The sequence below is a fragment of the Erinaceus europaeus genome, chromosome 1, assembly GCF_950295315.1.
Source record: "Erinaceus europaeus chromosome 1, mEriEur2.1, whole genome shotgun sequence".
NCBI classification, from domain to species: Eukaryota; Metazoa; Chordata; class Mammalia; order Eulipotyphla; family Erinaceidae; genus Erinaceus; species Erinaceus europaeus.
Window position 1 is genome coordinate 107306909 of NC_080162.1, and position 16153 is coordinate 107323061.

Here is a 16153-nt window from a genome sequence, read left to right on the forward strand (position 1 = left end):
TATGAGAAAAAAAATGACACCAACATTTGTCCATGTTAAGGATATCAAGCCTCATCATCAAAAGAATTCTAGAGGCTTGGTGGTGGCACACCTGGTTGAGCGCACATGTTATAATGTGCAAGGACCTGGGTTCATGTCATAGTCCCCACCTGCAGAGGGAAAGCTTTGTGAGTGATGAAGCAGTGTTGCAGACCTCTCTCTATTTCCCTCTTTTTTTTTTTTTTTTTTTTTTTACCAGACAACTGCTCAGCTCTGGCTTATGGTGGTTCAGGGAATTGAACCTGGGACTTTGGCATGAGACTCAGGCATGAGAGTCTCTTTGCATAACCACCAGACTATCTACCCCCACCTTTTTCTTTCCCTTTCTATCACCCTTTCCCCCCTTGATTTCTGGCCATATCGATCCATTAAATAAAGTAACAAAGAAAATAAAAATGATTAAACAAAAGAGTCTCAGAAACAGCTGAGACTGAAACAGGAGTTAGTAATCTCTATTTTTATAAAGAAATATTTAAGAGGAGGCCGGGTGTTGGCGCACCTGGTTGAGTACACATGTTATAGTGCGCAAGGACCCAGGTTTGAGCCCCCCAGCCCCCACCTGCAGGGGGAAGGCTTCGCAAGTGGTGAAGCAGGGCTACAGGTGTCTCTCTGTCTCACTCCCTCTCTATGTTCCCCTTCCCTCTCAGTTTCTGGCTGTCTCTATCCAATAAATAAACATAATTAAAAAAGTAAAAAAAAAGAAATATTTAAGAGGTCTTGGCAAAAGTAGATGGATTAAGTAGCAGAGAACTGTTGCAGGTGATAGCTTTGGGACAGTAGAGATGCAAAAGTGCTTACAACAGAGGCAGGAGAAACAATAGTGGAGATTCAATGACCACCTGACTGTGTTTTCAAGAAACTGATGTCACCTCTGGTATTGATTAGTAGTGACAGTTCTCTTTTATCTCTGGAGAAATGCTTGTCTCTGTGAAGAGGCAATGTCCTTGACACTTTGAGACAGTTTCTGTTCTTTTACCCATTTAAAATCCCAGGTTAACTATTTCTTAACTTTGTTATTTAAAAAAAAAATCCTTTAAAAAAATTTTATTTATTTTCCCTTTTGTTGCCCTTGTTTTTTATTGTTGTTGTACTTGTTATTGTTGTTATTGATGTTGTCATTGTTAGGTAGGATATAGGACAGAGAGAAATGGAGAGAGGAGGGGAAAACAGAGAGGGGGAGAGAAAGATAGACACCTGCAGACCTGCTTCACTGCCTGTGAAGCGACTCCCCTGCAGGTGGGGAGCCGGGGACTTGAACCAGCATTCTTATGCCAGTTATTGCACTTCATGCCATGTGTGCTTAACCTGCAGAGCTACGGCCCAACTCCTTAAAAATATTTCTTTAAAAAATTGCCACAAGGGTTATCTCTGGGGCTTGGTGTCTGCATGATAAACCCACTGCTCCTGGTGATAATACTGCTAAGTAAATGGAATATCTATCGTCTGCATCTCAATTGTTAATCCTCTTTTTGGATTTTCTTTTTCTCTGAATAGGTAACTGCAAATGACCTTCAAGAGAACATCACAAAGTTAAACAATGGGATGGCTTTTATGATTAAACATTCCCAGAAACTTTTTAAGGTAGGTAAGGATTGGGAATTGGGTGGTAACAGGATAATGCGGATGGAGTCAGGTGTATAAAGCAGTGTATAGAGGAAGATCTTGAATGGGACTGAAAACCAGATTGGTAAAACCTGCAGGGAACAACCGAGCTGGTGAGGAGTAGAAAGGTACTTGGCTGACTGGGGAAGTAGCCTAGTGGCTAGTGCATATGCCTTGGGTTCATTTCCTGATACTGCTGAGTGGTACACTGGCCTCTTATTAAAAATAAATAAATGGGCTTTGGGCAGTGACACACCTGGTTAAGTGCCCATATTACCAAGTGCAAGGATTTGGATTCTGGCCCCTGCTTCCCACTGCAGGGGGGCTACATCATGAGCTGTGAAGCAAGTCTGCTTCTCCATCTCTATCTCTATTTCCCTCTCCTCTCTCAATTTCTCTCCATCCTATCTAATAAAAACTAGAAAGAAGAGGGGGAAAAACACACACACAGAAGAAATGGCCTCCAGAGGCAGCACTGAGCCCCAGTGATTACCCTGGTAGCAATGAAATAAATAAAATTAACTAACTCATTAATTAATTAATTGGTACTTGGTGTCTGGTTAGGATTCCACTCACCTGGGTAATTGACTCCACCCTTTGAATCCATTTTCTTTTCCTCCCTTCCTTCCTTCCTTCCTTCCTTCCTTCCTTCCTTCCTTCCTTCCTTCCCCGCCACTCTTTCTTTCATCCTTTCTTACCAGAGCACTGATCATCTCTGGCGTATAGTGTCTGGGGGACTGAATCTGGGGCGCAAAGCCTCAGGCATGAAAGTCTCTGCATAACCATTATGCTATCTCCCCCAGTCTCTCTCTCTCTCTCTTTTTTTAAAGATTATTTATTTATTAATGAGAAAGATAGGAGAGAGAGAAAGGACCAGACATCACTCTGGTACATGTGTTGCTGGGGATTGAACTCAGGACCTCATGCTTGAGAGTCTAGTGCCTTAACCACTGCGCCACCTCCCGGACCACTATCACCCCCACTCTGAATCCTTGTTTTTTGAAAGGCAGCATATGTAGTTGGCAGTTGAGTAGCTTTGTGTTCTGTCTGCTTCATACCAGTGGAATTTGGAAAGTCTGACAGCCTTCTTTCATTTTATGCTCCTTATGCCCTTCAGTCCAAGCTAGCAGTATTTCTGCCAACATAAGTTTTCCTCAGGAGCTTTGTGAATTCTTTGTGGATTACTGTGGAATTCACTGCAATTGACTAAAGCCATATATATAAACCTTTTGAAGATAACCCTTTCTGTATCTTGGTTTCCTGCTGAGAAGGCAGTGTGACACAGATGCAAGGATCTGTGAGGTGTTCTTTTACTCTAGAAAGGGCCCCTCAGTGTAACTAAATATTCTCAACTTTTGATATTTCTGTAGCCTTAGCAAAAAGATCCTGTAGTCACAGCTTTGATGTTCTTTAGAGTACTTTCCTGATGGTGAATCTCTTGATTTTAGCATCTCCTGATCTCCTGCCATCCTGAAAGGCTGGGCATTTTTAAAAAACATTCATTGACTGGGAGGAGGGGGGTTGGGAAGGAGAAGGAGAGAAAGGAAGTTGTAGTTGTAGTGGTCTGGGAGATGGTGCAGTGGATAAGGGATTGAACTCCTAAGCATGAGGTCACGAGTTCAATCCCTGGCATCACATGTCTGGTTCTTTCTCTCTCTCTCCTCCTAGCTTTCTCATAAATAAATAAATAAATAAAATTAAAAACAAAACAAAGAAAGGCAGTGTTGTCTTCTCACAGTTTTTCATCAGATTTGTTGAGATACCTTTTTGTGGAAGGTATGGGATAGGATATTTTGAAGATTTTTTGTTTGTTTGTTTTTCCCTAGTAATCTGCCAGCTGAGTCCTTTTGAGAACCACTGCATAATGTGAAAGGGTTTTAGATGTTACTAACCCTTTTGGTGTTGGTTTTCTTTCATGTTTTGGCCAGGCTCCTGCTTACATTCGGGAATGTGCCAGATTGCACTATTTGAGCTCCAGAACACAAGCATCAAAGGTAAGAATAGGAAGCTAATTTCATTGTAAATAAGGACAGGGACAATTAGGATTAGTGGAGTTCAAAGTTTTTTGTTTTAATATTTATTTTATTTATTTATTTATTCCCTTTTGTTGCCCTTGTTGTTTTATTGTTGTAGTTATTATTGATGTCGTTATTGTTGGATAGGACAGAGAGAAATGGAGAGAGAAGGGGAAGACAGAGTGGGGGAGAGAAAGATAGATACCTGCAGACCTGCTTCACCAACCTGTGAAGCGAATTCCCTGCAGGTGGGGAGCCGGGGGCTCGAACCAGCGTCCTTACGCTGGTCCTTGCTTTGTGCCACCTGCGCTTAACCTGCTGTACTACTGTTTGACTCCTGGATTAGTGGAGTTTTAAAACAAACACAAAAAATGTTTTTGGTAGTTTAATTTTAAAAAATTCTAGTTAATTTGATTTTTTTTTTTTTTTTTGACAGACAGAGGCAGGGATAGAGATAGAGACAGAGATAGACTATAACATCAAAGCTTCCTTAATGTAGGTGGTGGCCAGGCTTGAACTTGGGTCTCACACGTGGTAAAACAATACACTATCCAAGTGAGCTTTTTTGCTGGCCCTCTAGTTAATTTGAGATAAGGAGTCTGAAAGGAGAGTAATGTGTGGGAATAAAAATGACCCTACACATAATTTTTGCTGCTTTTGGAGGCGCTCTACTGTTGGATGGTATTTCTGCATGTGAGTGAGAGCATGGAGTGTATGTTTAGGGAGTCGGGCGGTAGTTTGGTCTATCCTGTAATTAGAAGCCTTGAGGCCACTTGATCTTAGAAAGCAAGTTTATGGAGGCTTATTATAAGACTCTGTATATTACAGACCATTCAACTTTAAAGATGAGATATTAAACAATTGTACTTCTAAGTCTCACCACCATGTCACTGGGGGAAGTTTAGGTGCTGTGGTATCTTCCCCTTTTTCTCTTTCTTTCTTTCTTTCTTTTTTTTTTTTTAATTTAATTTTATTTTTGAGAGAGATGCAGAGAGAGAGACACACACACATAAAGAAACACCAGAGCACTTCTCAGCTCTGGCTTATGGTGGTGCAGGGGATTGAACCTGGGATTTAGGAGCATCAGGCACGAGAGTCTGTTGGCATAACCACTATGCTGTCTCCTCCTTTCTATCTGAGAAAGGGGGCCACTGCTGAAAGTTGCCACTGCTGGGCAGTAGGTTAAGCGCACATGACACATGGTGCAAGGATTGCAGTAAGGATCCCGGTTCGAGCCTCCAGTTCCCCACCTACAGGGGGTTGCTTCACAATTGGTGAGGCAGTTCTGCAGGTGTCTATTTTTCTCGCTCCCTCTTTGTCTTCCCCTCCTCTCTCCATTTCTCTCTATCCTGTCCAACAAAAACAATGGCAACAATAACATTAATAATAGTAATAACAACAAGGGCAATAAAATGGGAAAAATGGCCTCCAGGAGCAGTGGATTCATAGTGCAGGCACTGAGCCCCAGTGATAACCTTGGAGGCAAAAAAAAAAAAAAAAAGACTGGGAGTCCAGGCAGTAGCGCAGTGGGTTAAGTGCATGTGGTGCAAAGCGCAAGGACCGGTTAGGATCCTGGTTCGAGCCCCTGCAGGGGAGTCCCTTCCTCACCTGCAGGGGAGTCCCTTCCCAGTCGGTGAAGCAGATCTGCAGGCGTCTCTCTGTCTCTCTTCCTATCTATTTGCCCTTTCTCTCTCAATTTCTCTCTGTCTCTATCCAGTAACAAAAAAAAAAAAAAAAAAAAAAAGACTTTCCCAGGCTGCTTTTGTGATGTCTGTTTAGTCTGTCTTCTCTGGAAACTTAAGCTATCATCAGAAGCTATTTTTCACTGCTCCGGTTTGTTCCAACCTCCTATTCAGCAAATATCTGATGTGACCAGGAGAGACAGTATTTGATTTTAACTAGTTTAATTGGAGCGCAGTTTTTCTTCGAGAACTGTTTTTGTTTCACTGTCATTGCCAAGTAACTTCCCTGCAGTGCCAACATGTGTGGGAAAGAGCACTGGGGCTCTGAGATGGTTTTCACTTTAGTAGTAATTTCAGTAACTACATTTACCTTCAATTTTGTTTTTCATCTTTCAGATGGGAACGATGATACTTCCCCTGTTTACTTTGTAATAGATGAGGTAGCCTTGAGGATTACATGAGATTAAAACACACTCTGAGAACTGAATTCATAAACATAACTTCTGGTGGCAATGTTTTCAATGAATTTAGGTTCTCTGGGCACGTCATGGGAATGAACTGTTAATATAGTTATAATGATAGGTTTTTCTTCATCTGATAATAGTGTTTAGATTTTCCTGTTCCTGGGTATAAAGTAAACTATGTGTTGTTCTCCCCCCCTCCCATTGTGAGAATCTGTAAACAAAGCTGGCAGGATGTATTAATTCACATTTCTTTAAATTTTCTTCTAGGATGATCTTGATCTGACTGCTTCATGCCAAACTAAGTCCTTTCAACTGGCAAAGTCTCAGAAATGGAACCGGGTAGATCCCTATTCCCATGAGGAAACCCAACAGCGTACAGAAGAGGCACTGAGAGAGCTGTTCCAACACGTCCATAATATGCCAGAGTCTGCAAAGAAGAAGCAACTGATTAGACAGGTGCCCCAAACACAAGGACATAGTGATGGGTCTCTAGGAATATGGTGGCTGTGGAATCACTCAGGGATATTGCTAAGAATCTCATTTAAGTTTTGGTGTTCCTTGGCCCAAGTTTTGGCTCAACCAGGAAAGCATGCTTGTCTCTGGGACCTCAGTAGCAATGTCTGCGTTATAGCCCAGCTGAGGAAGGAGTGGAGGCTTCTAGCGTTAAACAGGGCTCCCAGTGTAATTAGTTTTTCCAGCTTTGACCATGTACCAAGTGTGCTAAGAGAGAACCAATAGCTGTAGTCCAAAGTTTAAACCCTTCATATTTCTTGGCAAGTAACTTAATCTTTCTGAATCCCAATTTCCTGTTTGTGAAATGATAATTGTAATATCCATGTTTTGTGGTTGTAAAAATCAAAGAGAATCTATGTGAAGTGGTTGATACAGCAAAGCAAAAGTGGTAGCTCTTACTAACAGTTGTTTACTATTGGAAGACACTATAAATCAAGGATCTAGTCTGATACCAGAAATAGGAATTTTAGCTGCCAGGTTTATTTTGGAGGCATGGGCGCAAAATTAAGCCTCTGGTTTTGCCATTTTGAGTTGCTTCTGTAAACTCTAGCAACCTGGTTTCTTTCTTCCTTCCTTACTCCCTCCCTCCCTCCCTTCCTTTTAATGTCCCCTGACTTTTATTATTATTTTTTGTATTTGTAAAATTCAAATTAGTGATTTTTATACCTGATTAGTTCTTTTCAAGAAACTTATTTTGAATTTTAGCTTACCAGGTGAATTCTACCTTTCGACTTCAACTAGGACCTTCTTGATGGAAGAGTCTGTCTTTTCATTTATTTTTCTTATATTTCTTCTTCTTTTTTTTAAACCTGAGCACATTTCTCAGTTTCTTCTTTCTTTCTTTCTTTATTATTATTATTTTTATTTTTACCAGAGCACTGCTCAGCTCTGGCTTACGGTGGTGCAGGGGATTGAACTTGGGACTTGATGGATCTTCAGGCTTCAGAGTCTGTTTGTATAACCATTATGCTATCTACCCCCGCACTTTTATTTTATTTTTTAATGTTTTATTTATTTATAAATGAGAGGGATAGGAAGAGAGAGAGAAAGAACCAGACATTACTCTGGTACATGTGTTGCCGGGAACTGAACTCAGGACCTCATGTTTGAGAGTCCAGTTCTTTAGCCACTGCGCCACCTCCCAGATCACTTTTATTATTTTATTTTGGAAAAAGGAAATTATAGAGTAAGGTAAGAAAAATAAATTGGGGGTCAGGCGGTAGTGCAGCGGGTTAAGCACATGTGGCACAAAGCAAAGCGTAAGACTGGCTCCCGGCTCCCAGCTCCCCACCTGCAGGGGAGTCGCTTCACAGGTGGTGAAGCAGGTCTGCAGGCGTCTGTCTTTCTCTCCCGCTCTCTGTCTTCCCCGCCTCTCTCCATTTCTCTCTGTCCTATTCAACAACGATAACATCAATAACAACAACAATAACTACAACAATAAAAAGCGACTCCCCTGCAGGTGGGGAGCCTGGGGCTCGAACCGGGATCCATACGCAGGTCCTTGTGCTTTGCACCACGTGCACTTAACCCACTGCACTACCACCCGTCTTCCAACTTTGTTCATTTTAATACCTTTCCCTTCCTTTGTTTCCACTCTAAAAATTGCTATAGTTTATTTCTTCTATACTACTACTAATTATTATTATATAACATGAATATAATAATACTTATTTTAAAAAAATACTTTACTTACTAGTGAGAAAAATAGGAGAGAGGGAAAGAACCAGACATCACTCTGGTACATGTGTTGCCGGGGATTGAAGTCAGGACCTCATGCCTGAGAATCCAATGCTTTATCCACTGCGCCACCTCCTGGACCACAATAATACTTATTTTTACCAGAGCACCACTCAGCTCTAGCTATTGGCAGTGCCAGCGACCAAATCTGAAGACCTTTTGCATGCAAGATCTGTGAATCTGTGGATTCCCACTGTGCTAGCTTCTTGTCCTTACTGAAATATTTTCATGTGTTGCAAGGGAATGAACCCAGGCTTTTATCTTTTATGCATTTGTGATACTGTTGAGTAGTCTTTTGGCTCAGTTTCTCCTCCTCCGCCTCCTTCTTTCTCTCTCTCTCTTTTTTCTTTTGTAGTGTGAGGGTGAAGGAAGGACGAGGAGAAGCAGACACCAAAGCAATTCTGTCACCCTTTGAAATTCTGTCACCCTTTGAAGTTCCCTGCTGCCATGCCATTATTCGGTTGTCGGAAAAGTTATGACATATTTTTGCATAAAAAACCAGAAAAATGTCATGACTTTTATGACAAGCCATTATATATTCTTTTATTTTTATTTTTTTAGCCAATATATATTCTTCCATGTGGCTCTGGGGCTTAAACTAAGAAGCAAGATTGTGTTCTGCTTGCCTCATGCTTCCTTTCTTCCTTTTTCTTATTTATTTATTTATTTATTTATTTATTTATTTACAAGTTCATGTATTCCTCCCTCCCTCCCTCCCTCCCTCCCTCCCTCCTTCCTGCCTTCCTACCTTTCTTTTTTCTCCCAACACCCCCATCACCAAAGTTCTTCTTACATATTGCCAGGGACAGAACTCAGGGCTTCACTCATGTGCAGTACTGCTGATCTGCCTCCCTGGCTTACGTTTGCATTCTCTACATATACATATACAGATATGTATATAACGTTTTTAAAATATTTATTTATTTACTTTTGGATAGAGACAGAGAAACTGAGAAGGGAGTGGGGAGATAGATGGAGAGAGACAAAGACACCTACAGCCCTGCTCCACCACTCATGAAACTTTCCCCTGCAGGTAGAGACCAGGGGCTGCGTACTGTAACATGTAGGCGCTTAACCAAGTTAGCCACCACCTGGCCCCTTATTCTATTTTTTTAAAGGGGAAGGAGAGAAAATAAAGTACCACCCCACCATCCATGCAGTTTCTTTGACACTGTCCATGGTACCTGTGTAAAGCTGGGGATTGGATTTAGCACACATGACAAGGCATGTGCTTTATTACTTCCTGAGCCATTTCCCAGGCACCTATTTTGAACAAACTTAAAAATTTGAAATAACATTCAGAGAAAAAAAAATGCAAATACTGAGAAATTCATTTTGATTCCTTCACCTACTTCCTCCTAATGTTAATGCTGCTAAAACTAAGAAGTTAACTTTGGCTAGCCTGACTATAGTGATTTTACTCAGATTTTTGCCAGTTTTCCCATTAATATTCTTTTCCTGTGCAAGGATCCAAGCCAAGATAGCTACCACTTAATTTTATTTTTTTTTTATGGGTTGGTGGGTTGTGCACATGGCAAAGCAGTACACTATTCATTGGCTTAATAAAGACTTCTAAAGAATGAGAAATGAAGAAAATAAGTAGGATATATTACAAGCTCAAACAAACAAAAAGAGTTTATTTTCATATTCATGAAAAGAAATGAATACAGCAAGATGTTGTTAGTGACTATTACTGGGCAATTATAGGCGTTTTTATTTTCTTCATTTTTCTAGATGCTTGATCTGGTTCCATCTGTATGGATTAATTTATTTTGGTAAGAACGTGTGGCTGTTGGTGCTTTCTTGTAGGAAGTTTTCATTCTTGTAGGCAGGGTCATTTCTGCCTTTGTGGTTTGCTGGCTGGTGTCATCTGTATATGCGGTAACTCAATCCCAAACTTTGCTAGGTCATTACACTTAAACCGGTTGCTTGTCATACATATCACACTGTCTTTATGGGACAACATTGACAAAGTGTCCTGTGTTGTTGTTTTTCTTTAGTTTAATAAGCAGTCTGTGACACAGACACCAGGGAGAGAAGCTTCCACTCCCCGGAAGAGGGCCCGTTCACGTTCCTTCAGTGGCCTTATTAGGGTAGGTACTCTCTGCTTTTATTTGCTTTCAGTACTGTGAGAAAATCCAGAAGACTGACATTTCTTCTTTTTTTTTTTTTTTAATATTTATTTTTATTTTCCCTTTTATTGCCCTTCTTGTTTTATTGTTGTAGTTATTATTGTTGTTCTTGATGTCATCCTTGGATAGGACAGATAGAAACGGAGAGAGGAGGGGAAGGCAGAGAGGGGGAGAGAAACATAGACACCTGCAGATCTGCGACTCCCCTGCAGGTGGGGAGCCAGGGGTTGAACCCGGTGCCATACGCAGGTCCTTGCTTTGCGCCACATGCACTTAACCCGCTGTGCTACTGCGATTCCCAAGACTGACATTTCTTATGTAGAGACTTTTCCCCCCCTTATTATTTGAGATCTGGGCCAGTGAAATAGCTCACTTAGTGTGCTGCTCTGCATTGAAGGACGCTTCGGTGCTGTAGTTGGTCTCTGTCTCTCTACCTCTTTGTATCTGTAAAAAACAACAACTGTTCTTTGAGATATTATAAAGGGTTCATCTAGAGGGGCCGGTCGGTAGTGCAGCAGGTTAAGTGCACATGCGCAAAGCACAAGGACCCCGGAGTAAGGAACCAGGTTCAAACCCCCGCACCCCACCTGTGGGGGGGGGGTGTCTCTTCACAGGCAGTGAAGCAGGCTTGCAAGTGTCTGTCTTTCTCTCCCCTTCTCTATCTCCCCTCCTCTCTCCATTTCTCTCTGTCCTATCCAACAACAGCAGCAATGGAAACAATAACAACAACGAGGGCAACAAAGATGGGGAAATGGCCTCCAGGAGCAGTGGGTTCGTAGTGCAGACACCGAGCCCCAGCAGTAAGCCTGGAGGCAAAAAAAAAAAAAAGGTTCATTTTGAATTTAGAAATACTTGGGGGCTGGGTGGGTTAAGTGCACATGGTGTGAAGTGCGAGGACCAGTATAAGGATCCTGGTTTGAGCCCCTGGCTCCCCACCAGGAGGGATCTCTTCACAATGGTGAAGCAGGTTTTCAGGAGTCTTTCTCTGCCTTTTCTGTCTTCCCCTCCCCTCTTGATTTCTCTCTATTCAACAACAACTGCAGTAATAATAATACCATCCACAAGGACAACAAAAATGGGAAAAACAGCCTCTAGGATTAGTGAATTTGTAGTGTAGGCACCAAGCCCCAGCAGTAACCATGGAAGCAAAAAAAAAAAAAAAAAAGAATTTAGAAATATTTGTGGTCCAGGAGGTAGCACAGTGCATAAAGCATTGATCTCTCAAGCATGAGGTCTAGAGTTCAATTCCTGGCAGCACATGTACTAGAGTGATGTCTGGTTCTTTCTCTTTCATGGATAAATAAATAAAACATTTAAAAAAATTCAGGAATACTGTTATTTTCCAAAGCATTTTGCTATGTCTCCAGCAGAGAAGGGGTATTCTGAGTGGGAAAGTGAGGGTTAAAAACAGTCAAGGCCCTTTCTTTCCTGCTGGGCTGAGGACAAGGCCCCCTGTTTCTGAGTAGTCAAAATCTCACTTGCTTCATGGCCTTCTTTGTGCTGTACACGTCCTTGTGTAATTTGCTAAAGTTACAGAGATTTGAGAAGCCTGACAGCAGTGAGATGGCTACAAAACCAACTTTTTAAAAATATATATATATTTTATATTTATTTTCCCTTTTGTTGCCCTTGTTATTTTTTATTGTTATAAGTTATTATTGTTGTAGTTATTGATGTCGTTGTTGTTAGATAGGACAGAGAGAAATGAAGAGAGGAGGGGAAGACAGAGAGGGGGAGAGAAAGACACCTGAAGACCTGCTTCACCGCTTGTGAAGCGAAACCCCTGCAGGTGGGGAGCCAGGGACTCCAACCGGGATCCTTAGGCCGGTCCTTGCGCTTCATTTCACGTGCACTTAACCAGGTGCGCTACGCCTGACTCCCCCCCCAAACCAGCTTTTTAATAGGCTGAAATTGGGGCCCAGTGGTGGCACACCTGGTTAAGTGCACATGTTAACAAGGCACAAGGACCCAGGTTCGAGTCCGTAGTCCCCACCTGCAGGGGGAAAGCTTTGTGAGTGGTGGAGCAGGGCTGCAGTTGTCTCTTTACCTCCCTGCCTCTCTCTCACAACTTCCCTCTTAATGAAGATAAATCATAAAGAATATAATTTAAAAATGAATTAACAAAACACACATCTATATATACATAAAGACTGAAGGGGGGGATAGACACCTATAACCCTGCTTCCCCCTGTGGGTGGGGACTGGGGGCTTAAAGCCAGATCATTACCATAGATCATTCCTTGTGCATTTTTGTTTATTTGTTTGTTTGTTTTGACCAGAGCACTGCTCAGCTGTGGGATTTTGGAACCTTAGGCATGAGAGTCTCTGCATAACCATTATGCTGTCTACCCCCACAGATCATTCCTTTTGTTGTGATATTACTATCCAGTTGTTGTATCCTCTTCATTTTATCAAGTTTATTAAAATGTTGTTTTTAAAACAAATGCAGTATATTCCTATGTTGTTGCCATCACCACATCATTATTGATTCAGTTGACCACTTTTCATGGGCCGTCAGAACTTGCAGTTAAAGGATACAGCCAGCAGGTGGCGGTAGGTAACTTGATTACGAGGCTCACATTTCCAGGCAAGGCAGCACTATTCCGCATCAACTGTTTTCTCTTTCAGAGTTATTATTTTTTAAATATTTATTTATTTTTCATTTTTTGCTGCCCTTGTTTTTTTATTGTTGTAGTTATTATTGTTGTTGTTATTGATGTTGTTGTTGTTGGATAGGACAGAGAGAAATCGAGAGGAGGGGAAGACAGAGAGGGGGAGAGAAAGACACCTGCAGATCTGCTTCACCGCTTGTGAAGCGACTCCCATGCAGGTGGGGAGCCGGGGGCTTGAACCGGGACAAGGAGAAACAGACCCCAAAGCAGGTGTCTGTGCTTTGCCGGTTCTTGTGCTTTGCACCACCTGCACTTGATCCGCTGTGCTACCTCCCGACTCCCCAGAGTTATTTTATCTTTACTAAAATCTATTCAGCAACATGAAGGAGCTCTTGCATAAAATTTTAAAATTGTGCCCTGCAAACATCTTGTAATTTATATATTCTTTCCTTTATTTTTTTAAATTAATTTATTTTTTCCCTTTATTTGTCTTTATTTTGACTGAGAATCTGGACTCCACTCTCCTTGTGAGGAATAGGAGTGAATGAACCATATTCTTACCTCCAGCTGTTGGCAGTCAGATGTTTTCTATGCCTCAAGATGAAGGAAATAAGGAAGGTTCTGGGGGCTTTTAGGATGTGCAGGTGGGGCCAGTCAGGAGTGCGCCTGGTTAAGCGTACACTTTACTGTGCTCAAGGACCCAGGTTCAAGCCCCTGGTCCCCACCTGCAAGGGGAAAGCTTCACGAGTGGTGAAGTAAGGCTTGCAAGTGTCTTCTCCCCCTCCCTTCTCAATTTCTCTCTGTTTCTACCCAATAAATAATAAGTATAAGATATTTTAAAAGAAAGAAAAGAATGTGCAGGTAAACTCATCATGAAGAAGAGAAAGGCAGCAGCCTGGCTCAGAGCTTCTTGGATGATTTTCTTGGTTTAGGTCAAGTTCTGGTGCTTGCCCGCCCTCCAACAAACTGGCACTCTTGTGTTTCTTTCTATCCTTCCCAGTACTTTCCTTTCTTCTTAGAAAATTCAGTAGTCTTTCCATTTTCCTATACGTTCATATCTCCAAAGCTAAAAGAGAGCTTTTGAAGCTGCCTAAGTTTGATGGAAAGTGAAACCCTGTCATACCAGCTTCTGCATGAAAATAAGAAGCATTATTGTCACTTACAACAGTTGGAGGGTTAGGATAGTCTTACTCAGCTCAGCTTCTTCCTCTCTTAAGGGGAGAGCATTTTGTTTTTATTTATTTGAGAGAGAGAGAGAGAAAGAGAGGGGGTGGTCTGGGAGGTGGTGCAGTGGATAAAGCATCAGACACTCAAGCATGAGGTACTGAGTTCAGTCCCCAGCAGCACATGTACCAGAGTGATGTCTGGCTCTTTCTCTCTCTCCTATCTTTCTCATAAATAAGTAAATAAATGAAATCTTTAAAAAAAAAAAAAGAGGGGGAGAGAGAGAGAAAGAGAGAGACAGACACACAGAGAGGGAACCCTGATCAGTTCCCTCTCAGTTGTGACACATGGTGGTGTTGGATTGATCCTGGTCTTCAGGGGCTCTGGGCATGTAGGCCTGGTGCGCGGCTGCTGCACATCTCTCCCTATCTTGTTCAGCTGCAACTATAGCAACTTCCTGTAATCCTAATGTTGGTCCTTACTGTTCTCATTGTACATAAATCTAGGATTCACGTTCAGTTCTGCCCCTTTGGGCCCAGTAGCTTCTGAGACATTGGGGTTGCTTGGCACCAAAATTTTCCTTTGCTATGACAAAGTCAAAAAGCAACTCAAAGAAGGAGTGCAAATATCTGTAAAGCATATCTGATGAAGGTGTTCATATCCAGAATGTATAAAGAATTCTTACAGCATAGCCTCAAAAAACCACAAACTGTTTGAAAATGGGCAACGCAATTTAATAGATATTGTCGTTTTCTCATTTTAATTTTTTATTTTTATCTACTTATTATTGAGTAGAGATAGGGAAATTGAGAGGGGGTAGGGAGATAGAGACAGAGAGAGATACCTGCAGCCCTGCTTCACCACTTTGAAGCTCTCCCTTGCTGATGGGGGCCAAGGGCTTGAACCAAGGTCCTTGCACATGGTAGTATGTGCGTTTAACCAGGTGCACCACTGCCTAGCCCTTTCTCTCTCTCTCTCTCTCTCTCTCATCTTTTTCAAAGAGTTTTATTTATTTATTACTGAGAAAGGAGAGAGAAAAAGACGGACATCACTCTGATGCATGTGCTGCGAGGGATTGAACCAGCACCTTATGCTTGAGAGTCCATTGCTTTATCCATTGTTGCCACCTCCTAGACCACTAAATAGACATTTTTCTGAAGAACTTATACAAATGACTAATAAACATATGAAATGATTTATAAAGGTTGGAGTCATAGCATCGTGGTTATGCAGATGATTTCCAGCCTGAGGCTCCACAGTCCCAGGTTCAACCCCTGCACCACCATAAGTCAGTGCTCAGATTAAAGAAAAAAAGAGGGGAGTTGGGCGGTAGCGCAGCAGGTTAAGTGCATGTGCCACAAAGCGCAAGGACCTGCATAAGGATCCCGGTTTGAGCCCCCGGCTCCCCACCTGCAGGGGAAGCCGCTTCTTTCTCTCTGTCTTCCTCTCTTGGTTTCTCTTTGTCCTACCCAACAACGATGACATCAACAACAACAATAACTACAACAACAAAACAAGGGCAACAAAAGGGAAAATAAATAATAATAAAAAATTTTTTTAAAAAAAGGATCCTGGTTTGAGCCCCCAGCTCCCCACCTGCAGGAGAGTTGCTTCACAGGTGGTGAAGCAGGTCTGCAGGTGTCTATCTTTCTCTCCCCTTCTCTATCTTCTTCTCCTCTCTCCATTAAAAGAAATTATATATATATATATATATATATATATATATATATATATATATATATATATGAGGCGGGGGAGATGGCACAATGGTTATGCAAACAGACTCTCATGCATGAGTCTACAAAGTCCCAGGTTCAATCCCCCATACCACTACAAGCCAGAACTGAGTAGTGCTCTGGTCTCTTTTTCTCAGTATCTCTTTTATTAAAATAAAAATAAGCAAAAAATGTTTCTTAAAAAATGACATTCAAGGGAGCTGGCATGGTAGCACACCTGGTTGAGTGTATATGTCACAGTGTACAAGGACCCAGGTTCAAACCCCTGGTCCTCACTTGCAGGGGGAAAGTTTTGCAAGTGGTGAAGCAGTGTTGCAGGAGTCTCTCTGTCTCTCTCCCTCTCTATCTCCCCTACTTTCTCAGTTTCTGACTATCTCTATCCAACAAGTAAGTAAAGATAATAAAAAAAAGATTTTTTTTTTTAAATGATGTTCAAAACTTTTCCCCCAAATATGTA

The 16153-nt window shown here is 41.7% G+C and overlaps 1 protein-coding gene across 5 annotated transcripts in view; it reads left to right on the forward strand.

Annotated features, from left to right (window-relative positions):
- Positions 1–16153, forward strand: part of ARHGAP19 (Rho GTPase activating protein 19) — a 71933-nt gene that overhangs the window by 42325 nt on the left and 13455 nt on the right. For 4 of the 5 annotated variants that reach the window (XM_016192360.2, XM_060192800.1, XM_060192817.1 and 1 more), the window contains exons 6-9: positions 1534–1620; positions 3570–3635; positions 6070–6258; positions 10053–10145. In XM_016192360.2, coding sequence (XP_016047846.2) covers positions 1534–1620; positions 3570–3635; positions 6070–6258; positions 10053–10145 — 435 coding nt within the window. The remainder of the gene's footprint in view (positions 1–1533; positions 1621–3569; positions 3636–6069; positions 6259–10052; positions 10146–16153) is intronic. The other variant, XM_060192812.1, reaches the window with a different exon arrangement.